The sequence below is a fragment of the Talaromyces proteolyticus genome, assembly GCF_021365285.1.
Source record: "Talaromyces proteolyticus strain PMI_201 chromosome Unknown BGW36scaffold_3, whole genome shotgun sequence".
Lineage (NCBI taxonomy): Eukaryota > Fungi > Ascomycota > Eurotiomycetes > Eurotiales > Trichocomaceae > Talaromyces > Talaromyces proteolyticus.
The window spans coordinates 1,829,675-1,842,967 of NW_025764279.1; the positions used below are offsets into that span (position 1 = coordinate 1,829,675).

Here is a 13,293-nt window from a genome sequence, read left to right on the forward strand (position 1 = left end):
ACTCCAAGCTATGCAAAAATATATTACAACGCAATGCCACACTTTGTGTGGATTCTCCTTTCTTAGACAGCGCGTACTTCGCTTGCCTCCACCCCTAAAATATCGTACAGGTGTTGGATTTTAGCTGTGCGAGCTTCGCCCTTATTCCCAGTCTTTTTAGCCCGCTTTAGCGCAGTGTCCAGATCCAAAAGCAATGTTGATTTGATCTTCTGTAGGCGAGACTCTTGATTGACCAGAAAAGGATGCGCCTGGCCTACCTGCTGACACTCAATGGTGATGTAAACGTATTTTTGGACGTTGTGCTGTAGTCTCTTCAGCGATATTAGTGTGGATTCATGATCGTCGTCTTCCAAGTCACCATCACTATCCGAGCTTTCGTTGTCGAAGTCTTCAACTTCTGAATCGACATCGTCAGAGGCATCGGGCACGCCAGTCTCCTTTTCAGGGCCTGAAATCATCAGTCGCAGTTCCAACTCGTCGATTCGCTCGGCGATATCCAACAGTGCTCTTCCAATGTTCGTTTTGACCCGGTAACCCTTCTTATCCTCCAACAGACTTTGCATTTCGGCCTTCCGGGCTTCAACCTTGGCTTGTATTGCAGATACATCTCGTTGGAAGCCTAACAGTCCCACCCGAACCTCTTCCACCTTCTCATCCCCTCCCTTGAGAGCATTTCCCAGCGACAGAAAATCCTGGTAATTTTCGTTGACCAGGTCAAGCAGTTCCTTGCTCAGCCCTTGGCTCAGCTCACGCAGCTCCAACCGCAGATCTTCCAGCGTCTGGTGTCGGTTGGTGAGAGAAGCAAGAAAAGTTGCTGGGTCGAAGTCGGGGGCAAGGAAAGACTCCCGTGACAATGGCTTAGGGAAGGGGAGATCGGTCGTCTCTGCGTCAAAGTCAGAGCCCGAGTCATCGGAGTCAGCAAACTATCAGAATGTATGTCAGTATTCTGGTGCCGCAACGACCAGTCGCCGAAGCGAGGGGCCAGCATACAAATTTCCTGCTCATCTTGACAAAAATGCCATGCCTTGTTTTGCCACTAAGATTTAAATATCCGCGGAGGCCCTAGAGGAGCGCGTGATCCTAAAAGCTCACTGCTTAATGTCAAGTAGGAATAATGGTGTGCTGGTTGTGGTTGGCTGCGACGGCCTCAGGCCAGTGATCCCGTGTCTCCGCCTTTCCCCTCCTTGGCGCCTCCCTCACTACCATTGATTACTCTCTCACTCAACTCTGGCCTGCGTTGAGATTAATGTGTGCGTGCCAACTCATTCCCTGCTGCATCCCCTGCGCCCCATGTATGTCTCGCCTCTTTCATCGTTAGTAGTGCCGCATTTCTGCAGTTCAATATGCAATCCGCGCTCATGAGCCAATCTTGAGCAGTTCCTATATCGTCGTCTGGTGCCGCTCTCCCCTGCACACATCTGTACCCTGGCTTTATTGCCCACCATCATCATAAATGCCACATTGATTAGTTCGGGCCGGCGCCTGTTAGCCATTTCTTAGTACTACTGCACTCAGCACACGACGTCGCGTGTCTTTCTTTTCTGTATACTTACGTAGCCACCGCTCTGGGGGACGCTGACTGTCAGTTGGCGTGCTGCAGGCGTGCTGTCTGCTGCAGGACGTGGACAAGATGGACGCCAGATCCGATGCTCTACCGACCCACCGTGATGGATCTCGACTATCATCTTCCCTGCCACAACCGACCTGGTCGCAAGGGCCATCGGGCTCAGCACCGTCACCGAGTCCCTCTCAAGCGGTAAGACAGCACCAGGGGGAGCCGAGACTTGACGAGTCGATATTAGCACGGCGAACCACTGCTTTGCGGCAGTTGCATGGTAATCCACGGCCTCTAGCAAGAAGACCCCGAGAAAATAAACCTATAAGCGGACGATCCTCAACGTTGGTGTCTCAGCCAGTGCTGGTTCGATCGTATTCCCCCGGCGTCGACGAGTCTCAGTCATTTCGAAATATGCCAGACTCGGTGCCGCGGCAAATTGAAATGCCCTCTGTCGATGACTTCAATATTGAATCTATTCTACGCGCAATCGAGCCTGATATCCGCAGCACTCTAGATTCCATTGCAGAGATCTGTGGCAGGAGTAGATTGAGTCTTGCCAACGAATATGAAAGCCACATAGCCCCATTTGGCGAAATTCCTGCTCCTGGTGGCTTAGTGACTGTTGAAGAAGCTAGCTTACACAGCGAAAGGCTTGCAAGTTTAAATGACAATGCTGTGGTTGCCGATGGTGAGAGCGGACAATACAACTCAACACTTGGGTTGTTAGAGAACTTGAGACAGACAGCATTTGCAACGGGCTATCAGCGAGTTTCTCGAATACAAGCTGGGGATCAAGTCAATCCTGAATCATCAAGAAGGCAAAATACTATTAGCTTAGAGACAAGTCCATCATTGATCCCAGTGGTAAAGATCGAGGCGTTTTCAAAGGCACCCAAGCCAGCCGGCAAGGATCTATTAGCATCAGCTTCTACACCATCCAAAACTACTACTAAGCAACAGTCATCAATTACCTCCCCAGCCCTTCTATCAGAAACGCACTTTGAAGCGCAAGGGGGCAGGTCGTCATGGCCGTCAGTTCCTCCTGATACGCCACAGAGCTCACCTATACTTCAATCATCTGCTTTTCCTATCAATGGGCCAGGCAGTCACCACAATCGACTGGTCGATAAGACCTCTTTCATCGCGGAAGTACAAGGCTGGTTAGGCTGGCTGAAGACTATCGTTCAGCGTGAGAAAACCAACCAGCAGAGAATTTATCCACAATTCCATTCCGCGGAATTAACTCTGCGTGCAGTCTTGGAAAGGGACCAGGATCGAGCTATTGCCGTCCCGAGTGCTTGACCTATTTGAGAACAGATTTCTATATGTGGCAACACGACTCTTATACCCTATTTTTAGCTTGCTCTTTTCCTCAGAGAACAGGAGTCTGGATTTTCAAGGTTGAAAAGGACTTCAATCAATTTTAAAGTTGAAGTAGTCATGATGGTTAATGCATGTTTTGGAAGATGAAAACCTCTACTTCTGTCTATTGGTAGCTATATTAATCGATACTTAACACTGATATTTCTTGTGCTATAATTACTAAGTATTTCGTGTGTTGAATGAATAGGTACCAAAATACTATTGCTCTGAGGAGATGTCCTTGCTTTTCCCTCTAGACTGAAAGGCATTTACTTAATGTCTAATTTATTAACATTAATCGAGGCGGAAATCGCAGAACCAACATCTATTGATGTATCAAGGTGGAAACCCTTCTTGTCACTACCACGTTAGCAGCGAATCCCAATACCGTGTGGAGGTAACGTCGAAAACCTACAACTCTGGCAAATGAGCATTCTGCGCGATAGATAAAATCAGTGGCAAGTTTTCGATATATCTCCACAGCCTATGGGTTCATCTTCGAAAGCACACATTTCACCCAAAGTTGACTTTGAGGTCCTTGGTAATCTCGGTGTCAAATCCGGGAGCTTCGATCTGAATGACACAATTCTCTGCGTTGAGCCACTTGAGCATACATTCTTTTACCCCTTTGAAATCGAGAAGCGCACAGCGTATACGCCTGGTTTGTCCTCCGTTATAACTGCCATTGCATCCAAAACAGACCAGACCACAATCACGAACTATAGGCTTAGAATCGCTCTCACGATTGTGACGTCTGTCATCGGCTATATGATGAGCAATGGTATCAGAGTCTTGACCAGAAAAGATGTAGAGACGTCGACTGGTGTTGGATTCGTTGCGTAGTTGGGAACTTAGGAAAACGAATATGCTGTCTTATTATACAATTAGGGTGCGCCGTTAAATAAGATAGTATGTAAAATATCTTCGACCAAGAATTTTATATTTTATATTTTCTATATTGATTAGTGATTAGATAATAATCTCAATATATTTAATATCTAATCTGTTTTTAGATGGTATGTTTGCTGGACCGCTGAGCAAGGATTCTACGGGGAGCAACTCCAGCTCGGTCCTCTCATCTCAGCAGATACGTAGGCAGATCAATGGTATTGCTACGTGAGTAGCATTCAGCCAACCTCATGCATAGCCAATGGGTTGAACTACAGGCACACCTCTGGTAGCTCCCCTAAGGAACGGGGTGACTGTGAACGCCGCGAATACAAGAATTCGCCTGTGACAACCCTACGACGGTTTATAGGGGCGCAAAATTTACGGGCCGCGACATAGGATTGAGATTCCGGCTCATGCCCAAATGGTGCAAAAGTACTGCAGCTGCTCTTCTCTATTAAAGAGGTTCAGCACCGCAATTCTATCCGAGTGTGCGATTTTATTGCCGCCGTGAGGACGCATGGTTACTCGTCGAGTAGATCGAGAGAAGCCATTCAGTATATCTAGCCACATAGGTAGACGGGAGTTTCAGTGGCCCAATATGCATACAAATTCTTGTTCCCTTTCCGTTCAATTTTGCTCTGCCTTCGTCTCTCTTCTTTCTGCACTTTTTCTGCTTGCCTGTGTTGCGTGGCCAGCATTGAGCGCTGCTGAGGCGTGGATAAGTGCATTAAGCCGCTTCGGTCGTTCGCGCTCATATTTGCCAACTGATATGTCGCCATTGCCTTCTCTCGTTTCTCTCTCTTGGATAATGATCGTGTTTCACCTATATCCGAGTTGTGGCCCTCTTTGCTAGATCCCTCCTCGTCGTCGGGTTCTACCGGGGAGTAATCTAGTTTTGAAGCCAAGGTTCGAGCTCGACGGCGTACCTGAGTAAATGACGGCTCTGCTTGTGCTGATGACTTCTTCGATATAATTTTACCTGACGGTAAACGAATTGAGTCTTCATCAGCCAGCAGTGGCTTTCGACTTGAGCTTGTCACCGACTTCTCCTGATTCCTCTCATCGTTCTCGCCCTCAATATCACTATCTCTGTCATCCTCCAGCCTAGAGAAGTCGTAGAACTCGGAAAACTCCGAGGCTTGTTCTGATATATCAAATTTACAGTGACCCTTACCAGCCATATGTTGCTGTACAGCTTGTACAGTAGCTCGCTGTGTTCCGCATTGTATACATTCTCGGTATCCAAAAATAATAAGATGCAGATATCTGAAGAGAGTCTCGAGATCGACGGCTAGGTGTTGCTGATGTGGAATAAACAAGCCGTGTGATTTTTGCATGTGTATCACACTGTCATTGAAGCTTGGTGAGGGATGGGGACATAATAGGCATTGCCCAGGTGTGAATGGTTGCATGGCAGCGTCAGGAGAGTCGACTGACTCCTTGAAGAACGTGGGTGTAGAGTTGGTTTCCGGGCTTGATGATGGACTCATTGGTAATGTCGATAGTGGTGCAGTTGTGGTTGAAGTCGTAGCTGTCGTCGTCACTAGCATATCAATGAATTGGAAGTTGTCGCGGTTTTAGATGGAGTTAAGCTCAAGTCTTGTATTTGTGTTCAGCCGTTGCTAATTTTTATTACCAGGTGGATAGTACGGATTGAATTGAATTTGTGTCTGTTTTATATAGTTGGACTAGGTTGAATTAGGCGCTGCAACAGTTATGAGCACGTTACGGCCTTGTGCCATTGGGCAATGCAGGTTTTGGACCAAAGCGGAGGTGGCGATGCGGCGAACTTCAAACTTCTACCAATGAGATGCTCGTTGACTCGCGGATGGGGTATGATTCATAATGAATAATAACACATGCGCCATGACCATCATTCAGGATCGACGAGACCCCCACAAATTAACTAGTGGTTATGGGTCCAGTTAGTATAGACACTAAAGCTAGATTAACTGAGACGAGACGTGCTAAAATCTATGGTCTGTATTGTATAGAGATCAAATTTTTAAAATCAGATACACCTGAAGGGACAGTGATGGATTATTAGGGTATTGCTTCATATAGTTCTTTTTAAATTGAATTTTAGGTCTACCAGCTATATTCAAACCATGTGATTCCCTTATGAGGCTAGCTCCGGTCTTTTGTTGTTGCGCCAGGTAGTTCCCGCCATATCATAATTTGTCATAATGTATTCCAAAACACCAGTCAATCTCCGACCAATCCAAAGTAGGACCTTTTCGAAATATTATTAGCGGAAGCCATGGTTGATTCAACATGAAAAGCCAGGGAAGAATAGAAGTGGATTAGTCTTCGATGAGAAACAACATATACAGCCTTTATATGAAGGTGAGTATGTCACATTTTATGGAGTAAGTTCTGATTAGGTAGCTATTCATGGAGACTGCGGCCCGGTTTCACGACTGGAGCACTCATAGGTTATGACAAACTTATTGATGACGAGCCTTTTTCCTGGGCTCTTTCATAACCATCTTTGAACTCGTCCGATGGGGCAACATAGCCGCGGTCGTTCAAGACATCGCCTAACAAGAACTCATGCCAGCCTTGGTTCGAGTCTGCACAGCCATCGGAAATGACTGAAGCCACAAATTCCGCGTCGCTCGCACTAAGCGCAGTTTTAAGAACGCATCCAGGTGTGCTCATTCCTACAAAGATAAGCGACTTGATGCCATTCTCCTGCAGGCAATTTTCCAGCCTAGGAGACGAGAGGGCGGAGATATAACTCGGCCTACGTTTGAAAGCCTTGTCCTCAGTTCCTCCAAGTAGCTTGGCAGACTCCTCCCCTCTCCTCGACTGCATGCCACCCAAAATTTGTGCGAACATTTTAACATGTTTGCACAGTTCAAACTGTGTGACGTAAATGTCATTCAAATCATGGATGACATGAATTTCTTGCGATTTCGCCTAGTCTCGCAAGCTTGCTGGAGCTTCAAGAGCCCCAGGCGCATTGGGACCACCTGCTTTCTCAATGAACATGGTGTGAAAATCCAACAAAAGTAGCGCCGTCCCTGAAGGTTTATATTGGCCTGGAGCGGTTGGGGTCTTCTGTACTGGACATCGTGGCAGTATTTGTCATGGTAGTTGTAAGCCGGCAGACGGCACTATATGTGAACGTTTGGGTGGACTAACGAGCCTACTCGCCGGTCAAATAGGGGCATCTGGAGTATTGGGCTTGATCTTTTCGCAAAATAACCGCTTAAGTAGATTTGCCAGCCGCCGTGGTCCCGGGACGGAAACGGCCAATTCCCTGAACCGGGTCATTAACCTCTGAATAAGTGAGTCGCACTACCAGATTGAAACGTCCTCGAAAATATCAGCTTCGTTGGTCTGACAATAAATATAATGAGAAATCAGTTTTCGAAAGAATGTGCTGCTCGAAAACATGTTTTGCTTGCTGAACCCCCCGTTAGCGGGCCGGCACCGGGATCTTCGAAACACCGGGGTCTACTTGAATAATTAGCCATGACAGCGGAGATTTTATAAAAGACTTCGTCTGCATCGAACTGCATCTATGGCTTCGCTCAATTTAAGTCACAATGTCTCAACCTACACCTGTTATCAACGTAACAGAAGGTGAAAATGTCCATGAAATTCCTCCTCCAGCAGGAATTCCCTGCCAACAATCGGACCAGGACAAGACAGATCAGGAAATCGCGGCATCTAGTCAGTCAAATTTTGAGGGAGACCGTATGGAGAGAGATCCGGAAAAAAGTTCAGAGAGCGACTACTCCACCTCGAATATCGTAAGAAGTCCTTCCAAGAGCAGTCGGCCCGGAAAATGAAAGTCTCACTCAGTATAGGTGACATGGGACGGACCTGACGATCCCTCCAATCCCAAAAACTGGTCGTTCAAAAGAAGATGGCTTGCAACGGGCTTGGTATCGTTGATTACGTTCATGACGCCTATCGCATCATCCATGATAGCTCCAGCGGAGTTTGCTATCAATCGAGACCTTGATGTTCACTCGACTTTCGATTCGGAATTGATCTTTTCTATTTTTCTGCTGGCATTCGTGGTTGGCCCTCTCTTCCTGGCGCCACTGAGCGAGGTATATGGACGGGTGATTGTCCTGCAACTAGCTAACGTTGTATGTTCTTCCCCGGCAAACGGGCTGTGCCTACACAATTCCTGACCTTCACTTAGTGGTTTTTGATATTCAATCTTGTGTGTGGCTTTGCGCAGAATGTGAGCCAAATGTTGGCGTTCCGTTTCCTGGCTGGACTTGGAGCATGTGCCCCCCAAACAGTCGGCGGCGGTGTCCTGTCAGACCTGTGGACATCGGAAGAGCGCGGCAAGGCAGTAGCACTGTACACATTGGCGCCTGTATTAGGGCCATCTGTTGGCCCTCTCATGGGAGCTTGGATTGCGGAGAGAACAACATGGAGGTGGAGCTTCTGGTCTGTCACCATGTTTGGGGTGGCAGTACAAGTATTGATATATTTTACGTTAGCAGAGACTTTCGCGCCACGGATCTTACAACGGAAGGCTCAAAAACTACGCAAAGAAACAGGAAACGAGCAGTTGCGAACAGAATTCGAATCCAATGACGACACGATCCTATCCGTGATGCGTCGCGTGCTCACACGAGTCTTTCTGTTCCTAGGGACTCAACCGATTGTTCAATTCCTTGCCTTATACATGGCTCTTATCTATGGCGTCATTTATTTGATTCTCTCTACATATCCAACGGTTTGGACTAATGTATATCATGAGTCTACGGGCATTGGCGGTTTGAACTACCTTTCGCTTATGATTGGTCTAACAATTGGGGCCCAGGTGGCTGGGCGGTTGATTGATACTGTCTATAACAAACTCAAGCAACGCGCGCCGAATGGAGAGGGTCGACCGGAGTTCCGGGTCCCAATTCTCTTTGGCTCGACTATATTAACAGCTGGTGGCATCTTTATGTATGGCTGGTCTGCGGAAGCCCATACGCACTGGATCGTGCCAAATATCGGCGCAGCAATTTTCGGGGCTGGCGCAAATATGACTTTCACGACTCTCCAAACATACACAATCGATACTTACCAATTATATGCTGCGTCTGCAATAGGCGCAACTGCCGTGGCGCGAAGTGCCACTGGTTTTGCCTTTCCGCTATTCGCAAACTACATGTACGATGCCTTGGGAGATGGATGGGGCAACAGTGTTCTTGGGTTCGCCACTCTCGGGATCGGTTACTCTGGATCTATAGTGTTATGGTTTTTCGGTGAAAGACTTCGGGGAGCAAGTCAGTATGCTATCAATAAGTAGACGGAAGGATTTACGATTCTTGTAATTAGTATCTAAATCAAAAGTATCAATTGATACATATATTTATATTAATGAATCCTATTATTATTTTAATCTCATCCTATAGGATCTAGTGAAGGCGTCTCTCACGGCCTTTTCTAACTTGACTTTTGACATTTCAAATGTTATATAAGCGATGTGCTAAATTATATTAATATTAGGGATTCAGCAATATATTTCAAGTCTCCATACGCACATAGACAATTATATAAGCAATATCAATTGATATATAATGCCAGGGGCCTGTTCCGTATCTAAATACTCCTACGGTAGTATCAGGATAGATAATTGCGTAGCGGTACTCAGGAACCCCTATCTCCCGCCGCTGATGACTATATTTAGCGCACATAATCCTAAAGTTCAACTCCATTGGTTGTAGAATCAGACGTCATATTTAAAATATACAATGCAGTCCGTGGCGCCGTCTCATGCTAAATAATCCAAAGAACACATAGTTCGGTTTCACACGCTTTCTATTTTCCCCAATAGGTCCTTAACAAACCCTTCAAATATTGGTAAAGACCAGCAATCTCTATACTTATCCACTAACAACCGATCATCACTCTCTATCTGGCCTTGTTGTAGGTCCTGCTGCTGCCCATTCGCATCTTCCATTTCATCGTCAACATCACTCTCCACATCTCCATGAATTTTCTGACTCTCCACAAGCTGACCGAACTTGACATCAATCGGGACCCGGCCGAGGAAAGGAACCGACATCTCAGACGCCATTACCTCCCCACCACCTCTCGAGAACAAATTACTTACTTCCCCACAACAAGGGCATGTATAACCGGACATATTCTCAATGACTCCCAAAACCGGGATCTGTGTCTTTGTGCAAAAGTTGATCTCCTTGCGCACATCTGACGTTGCGACGGCCTGAGGCGTGGTCACAAGGACTGCGCCGGCAAGGTGCGGTATATTCTGGGCTCTAGCGGACGATGACGATGTCGAGGCCATAGTCAAAAGGCTCTCGCTGATGCTGATATGCTCGTCACTTGTTCCCTAATGAGAAGAACACCAAGTTAGCGACATTCACGCAATCTGGCTTCGCAAGTTCTTACCGGTGGGGTGTCAATAAGCAGATAATCTGTGTCGCCCCAGTATACATCAGTCAAAAACTGCCGCACCATAGCAGTCTTCTTTGGCCCGCGCCATATAACCGCATCGCCACGATCCCGTAGCAAAAAGCCGACGGACATACATCGTAGCGAACCACGTGGCGTTGTGTTCTCACTTCCTGAAGGCTCTTCAGGATGAACATCCACTGGAATCCAGCCACGAACTGATTGTGTAATTTTCTCGTCTTCTTTTCCAACAAGTCGGGGGATTGACGGCCCTGTGAGATCGATATCTAGGATGCCGACTGATTTGCCTTGGAGCGAAAGCGCAAGGGCGAGCTGAAGCGTCACGGAGGATTTTCCGACTCCTCCTTTGCCGGACAGCACCTAAAAGCATGTTTGGTTAGTATCACGGATGTCTATGGACGTGTAATCAAGATAATTGCTGGATTAACCAAGCGGGTTTATCGATAAGCGGGTGAGGGGAAGTATCAGCGATGGTGAAAAATCGCGACTTACCAGCACAATCTTCTTGACGCCGTCCAGTGGCATCTCACGCAGCGTATTTTCTCTCTAGAGTCAGCGTTCGAATATTAGCTATAGATATATCGACTTTTATTACGCGTCTCGTAGGGGATAGGAGCGTGGCGACAGAGAGAGAATTCGTGGTTCTTTTCTTCCGCGGAAGAAGAAAGTTTAAAGGCTCCTGCGTCATCGGAGCTGATTGATAAGCAATCCTTTGCTTCAACGTTTTCTTATTGTCTTGCCTGAACAAAATTATTAAAATAAAAAGAAATCAGATAGTGTATTCAAACATTCAACATAGATTCCAGAAAACTTCAACTGTTAGCTTAGTCAACTGTACTGTCTGGTGCAAAGTTTACATATATCAAGGGATCTGTTTGGATTATTAATTACTAATTCAGGAAGATATTTTCTGATTTGACCGATTCAGTCAGCCTTGTAGGCATAAGTCTCATAGTTGTGTATATCTATCCAAGTCGTATAGGCATGATTTTAGTAAGATAGCAACAGAGACAGACAAGCTATGCAGAATTTTGTAGGATTGCACCCAGATTTACTGCCACTTCTGCACGACAACACCACCTCGCTTGAAGTCAGACAATTCGCCTAGGACAGCGGATTTATCTGTCAATTCTTTGTTTGGAAATGTAGTCATCAACACCCATTGGCGAGACCGACTAGAGGGGCTTGCTGCTGCCACAAACGAGTACACATCTCCAATAGTGTGAGTTGTATTGAACCGAGATGTGAGACGCGTGCCATCTCCAAGACGGATCTGCAGTGTAACTGTAGGTTGCGACTCGTCGACTTCGGGCTTCGGTGCTTCTGAAGGGCTAGGTGTTGATACCGCCGGTTCGGGCTGGGATGTTCGGATGGCTGGAGTTGGACTACCCAATCGTTGTCCAGAACCGGCAAAGGGTTTGTATTTCGGTTTGGGCCTAGCATATTTTTCTTCATGCTGTTTGATTTCTACATCGACATCCTGGCCTGGTTGGACGTTCATGATTGACAGAGGAGCTCTTCCACGACGGATACCCTCCAGAATTCCAGCGTTCCTGGGGTCATCAGACCTGTGCAAATCTCCATCATCCACCGAAAATCCATCGGCCCAGAAATGCAAGGTGCGTTGTACTCTTGGTGGGCGTTGTGGGCGATTCTCGTTCGGGTCCTGAATCACTTGGCTAGGGGCATCGTCACCTCCCAGCGTGCGGGCCGTTCCGGTGAAGTGAGATGCTTTTGATTTCGATTCGTCTGAAGGGGGTGGTTGTGCTCTAAAAAAAAGAAACGTTAATATCCCTATCTTCATCCCCGTACCAACAGGCTGGTTCCTACCGCATGGCCTTCTCTAAAATCTTCTGCTTGATGTCGTCAGGATTTTGCACGGCCAGGCCGGATTTCTCACCACCCGCGAACAAGTCTTGATTTTCGTCATCGTCGTTTCCAGAATCGGGTCTTCCGCTACCTGACGATAGGTCACGGAATGTTGCGAATTTCTTAGCGGCGCCGGACCGACCCTTGGATGACTGAGAGGCGTCACCCGCTTGTCCAAGAGAACGGCCAGACGAGGATTGCTCAGCCGGGTCGTCAGAACCAAGCCGCCTACCGCCACTAGCCTCCATGTCTTCTAAAAACTCCTCTTCCTGGTCTGCAAAGTATTCCGTCACGGCAGCATCGACGTCCCAGTGGTTTGCGTCCAAAAAGGGTCGAGCCTGTAGGTTCTTCGTAAGTTTCCATCATCTAAACGGAAGGTGGAATTTGCACCCTACCTCTGATGGAGATGTCCCAGTCATGTAGCAGAACTGAGACAGAATGTCATCTTGACTGGTATTCGAAGCCATCTTGGTGGCGGGGGTTACCACAGATCGGCTATGCAATGAAGGGGTTCGCAAAGCTGGGCAACCTAGATTATTAGTATTTCTAGGTCTGAAATGGGCCGCGAGTTAATACACGGGCCGATATCGAGATATCAAACACGCAGCAAATGTTGTTGTAAGGAACAGGAACTGTTGACGGAGCGCCGTAGCTGAGCTCTGCTGGTGGCGTACGTCACGGTTGCCTGATTGGTCACCGCCCGGAGCCGCATTAGAAGTTTGGAAAGTCCGAGACGAACATCGAAACACCAAATCAAAGAGTAGAACAACTTGCTAGGACGTACCAAGTGCACTGCAGTCTAGGGAATACATTCATAGAAGGATTAACCTTTGTTGACATGTTTCTTTGTCTCCGCCTTTTTTTCGCGGAATATATACCATCAGGAGGGGCATATATATCTCGCTCTCTGAACACATTTACAACCATAAGCTGTTTTATATGTTCACAAAAGTGTCCATATACGACCTGCTGAATAACATACTCGGCACCGACAAATCAATAATGTTCTCGAGAAAAGCATTCCCATATATGCCATGTTATGGATTGGCTGTAGCGAATAAGAATACGCCTGGCCGCTGACTAAACATCTTGTCACGGCGCCAAGGCCGAAACAGTCACGGGTTCGGCATGGACATCGACATGGAAGAATAATATTAGCAAATGCTCACTTTTATGCTGGCAAACAGAATATTCCGGCCAAAATATTCATA

At 47.0% G+C, this 13,293-nt stretch overlaps 7 protein-coding genes across 7 annotated transcripts; 3 read left to right on the plus strand and 4 right to left on the minus strand.

Annotated features, from left to right (window-relative positions):
* Nucleotides 1-62: 62 nt before the first annotated feature.
* Nucleotides 63-1,005, minus strand: BGW36DRAFT_356299 (oligomeric golgi complex component, COG2-domain-containing protein; the record flags this gene model as incomplete). The annotated part of the gene is made up of 2 exons (XM_046213754.1): nt 63-923; nt 991-1,005. 2 exons carry the CDS (start codon nt 1,003-1,005, stop codon nt 63-65), a joined length of 876 nt encoding a protein of 291 aa, XP_046075539.1.
* A 901-nt stretch (nt 1,006-1,906) lies between these two features.
* Nucleotides 1,907-2,860, plus strand: BGW36DRAFT_265490 (uncharacterized protein; the record flags this gene model as incomplete). Its single annotated transcript, XM_046210120.1, has 1 exon — nt 1,907-2,860. A coding segment is annotated over one exon (954 nt), but the record flags the coding sequence as incomplete, so codon positions are not given.
* A 546-nt stretch (nt 2,861-3,406) lies between these two features.
* Nucleotides 3,407-3,763, plus strand: BGW36DRAFT_424450 (uncharacterized protein; the record flags this gene model as incomplete). The annotated part of the gene is made up of 1 exon (XM_046219965.1): nt 3,407-3,763. The coding sequence occupies one exon, from the start codon at nt 3,407-3,409 to the stop codon at nt 3,761-3,763; it is 357 nt and encodes a 118-aa protein (XP_046075541.1).
* Nucleotides 3,764-3,923: 160 nt separating this feature from the next.
* Nucleotides 3,924-5,445, minus strand: BGW36DRAFT_372346 (C2H2 type zinc-finger-domain-containing protein). Its single transcript, XM_046215466.1, has one exon. The coding sequence runs from the start codon at nt 5,359-5,361 to the stop codon at nt 4,372-4,374; it is 990 nt and encodes a 329-aa protein (XP_046075542.1). The 5' UTR covers nt 5,362-5,445; the 3' UTR covers nt 3,924-4,371.
* An 802-nt stretch (nt 5,446-6,247) lies between these two features.
* BGW36DRAFT_356302 (Isochorismatase-like protein) lies at nt 6,248-6,652 on the minus strand (the record flags this gene model as incomplete). The annotated part of the gene is made up of 1 exon (XM_046213755.1): nt 6,248-6,652. One exon carries the CDS (start codon nt 6,650-6,652, stop codon nt 6,248-6,250), a length of 405 nt encoding a protein of 134 aa, XP_046075543.1.
* A 713-nt stretch (nt 6,653-7,365) lies between these two features.
* On the plus strand, nt 7,366-9,083 carry BGW36DRAFT_424453 (synaptic vesicle transporter; the record flags this gene model as incomplete). Its single annotated transcript, XM_046219966.1, has 3 exons — nt 7,366-7,572; nt 7,630-7,917; nt 7,974-9,083. The coding sequence occupies 3 exons, from the start codon at nt 7,366-7,368 to the stop codon at nt 9,081-9,083; spliced, it is 1,605 nt and encodes a 534-aa protein (XP_046075544.1).
* A 275-nt stretch (nt 9,084-9,358) lies between these two features.
* On the minus strand, nt 9,359-12,716 carry BGW36DRAFT_314935 (P-loop containing nucleoside triphosphate hydrolase protein). The gene is made up of 6 exons (XM_046212541.1): nt 12,478-12,716; nt 12,044-12,420; nt 11,269-11,982; nt 10,809-10,857; nt 10,190-10,573; nt 9,359-10,130 (listed from the first exon to the last, which is right to left on the minus strand). The coding sequence occupies exons 1-6, from the start codon at nt 12,547-12,549 to the stop codon at nt 9,585-9,587; spliced, it is 2,142 nt and encodes a 713-aa protein (XP_046075545.1). The 5' UTR covers nt 12,550-12,716; the 3' UTR covers nt 9,359-9,584.
* Nucleotides 12,717-13,293: the final 577 nt, after the last annotated feature.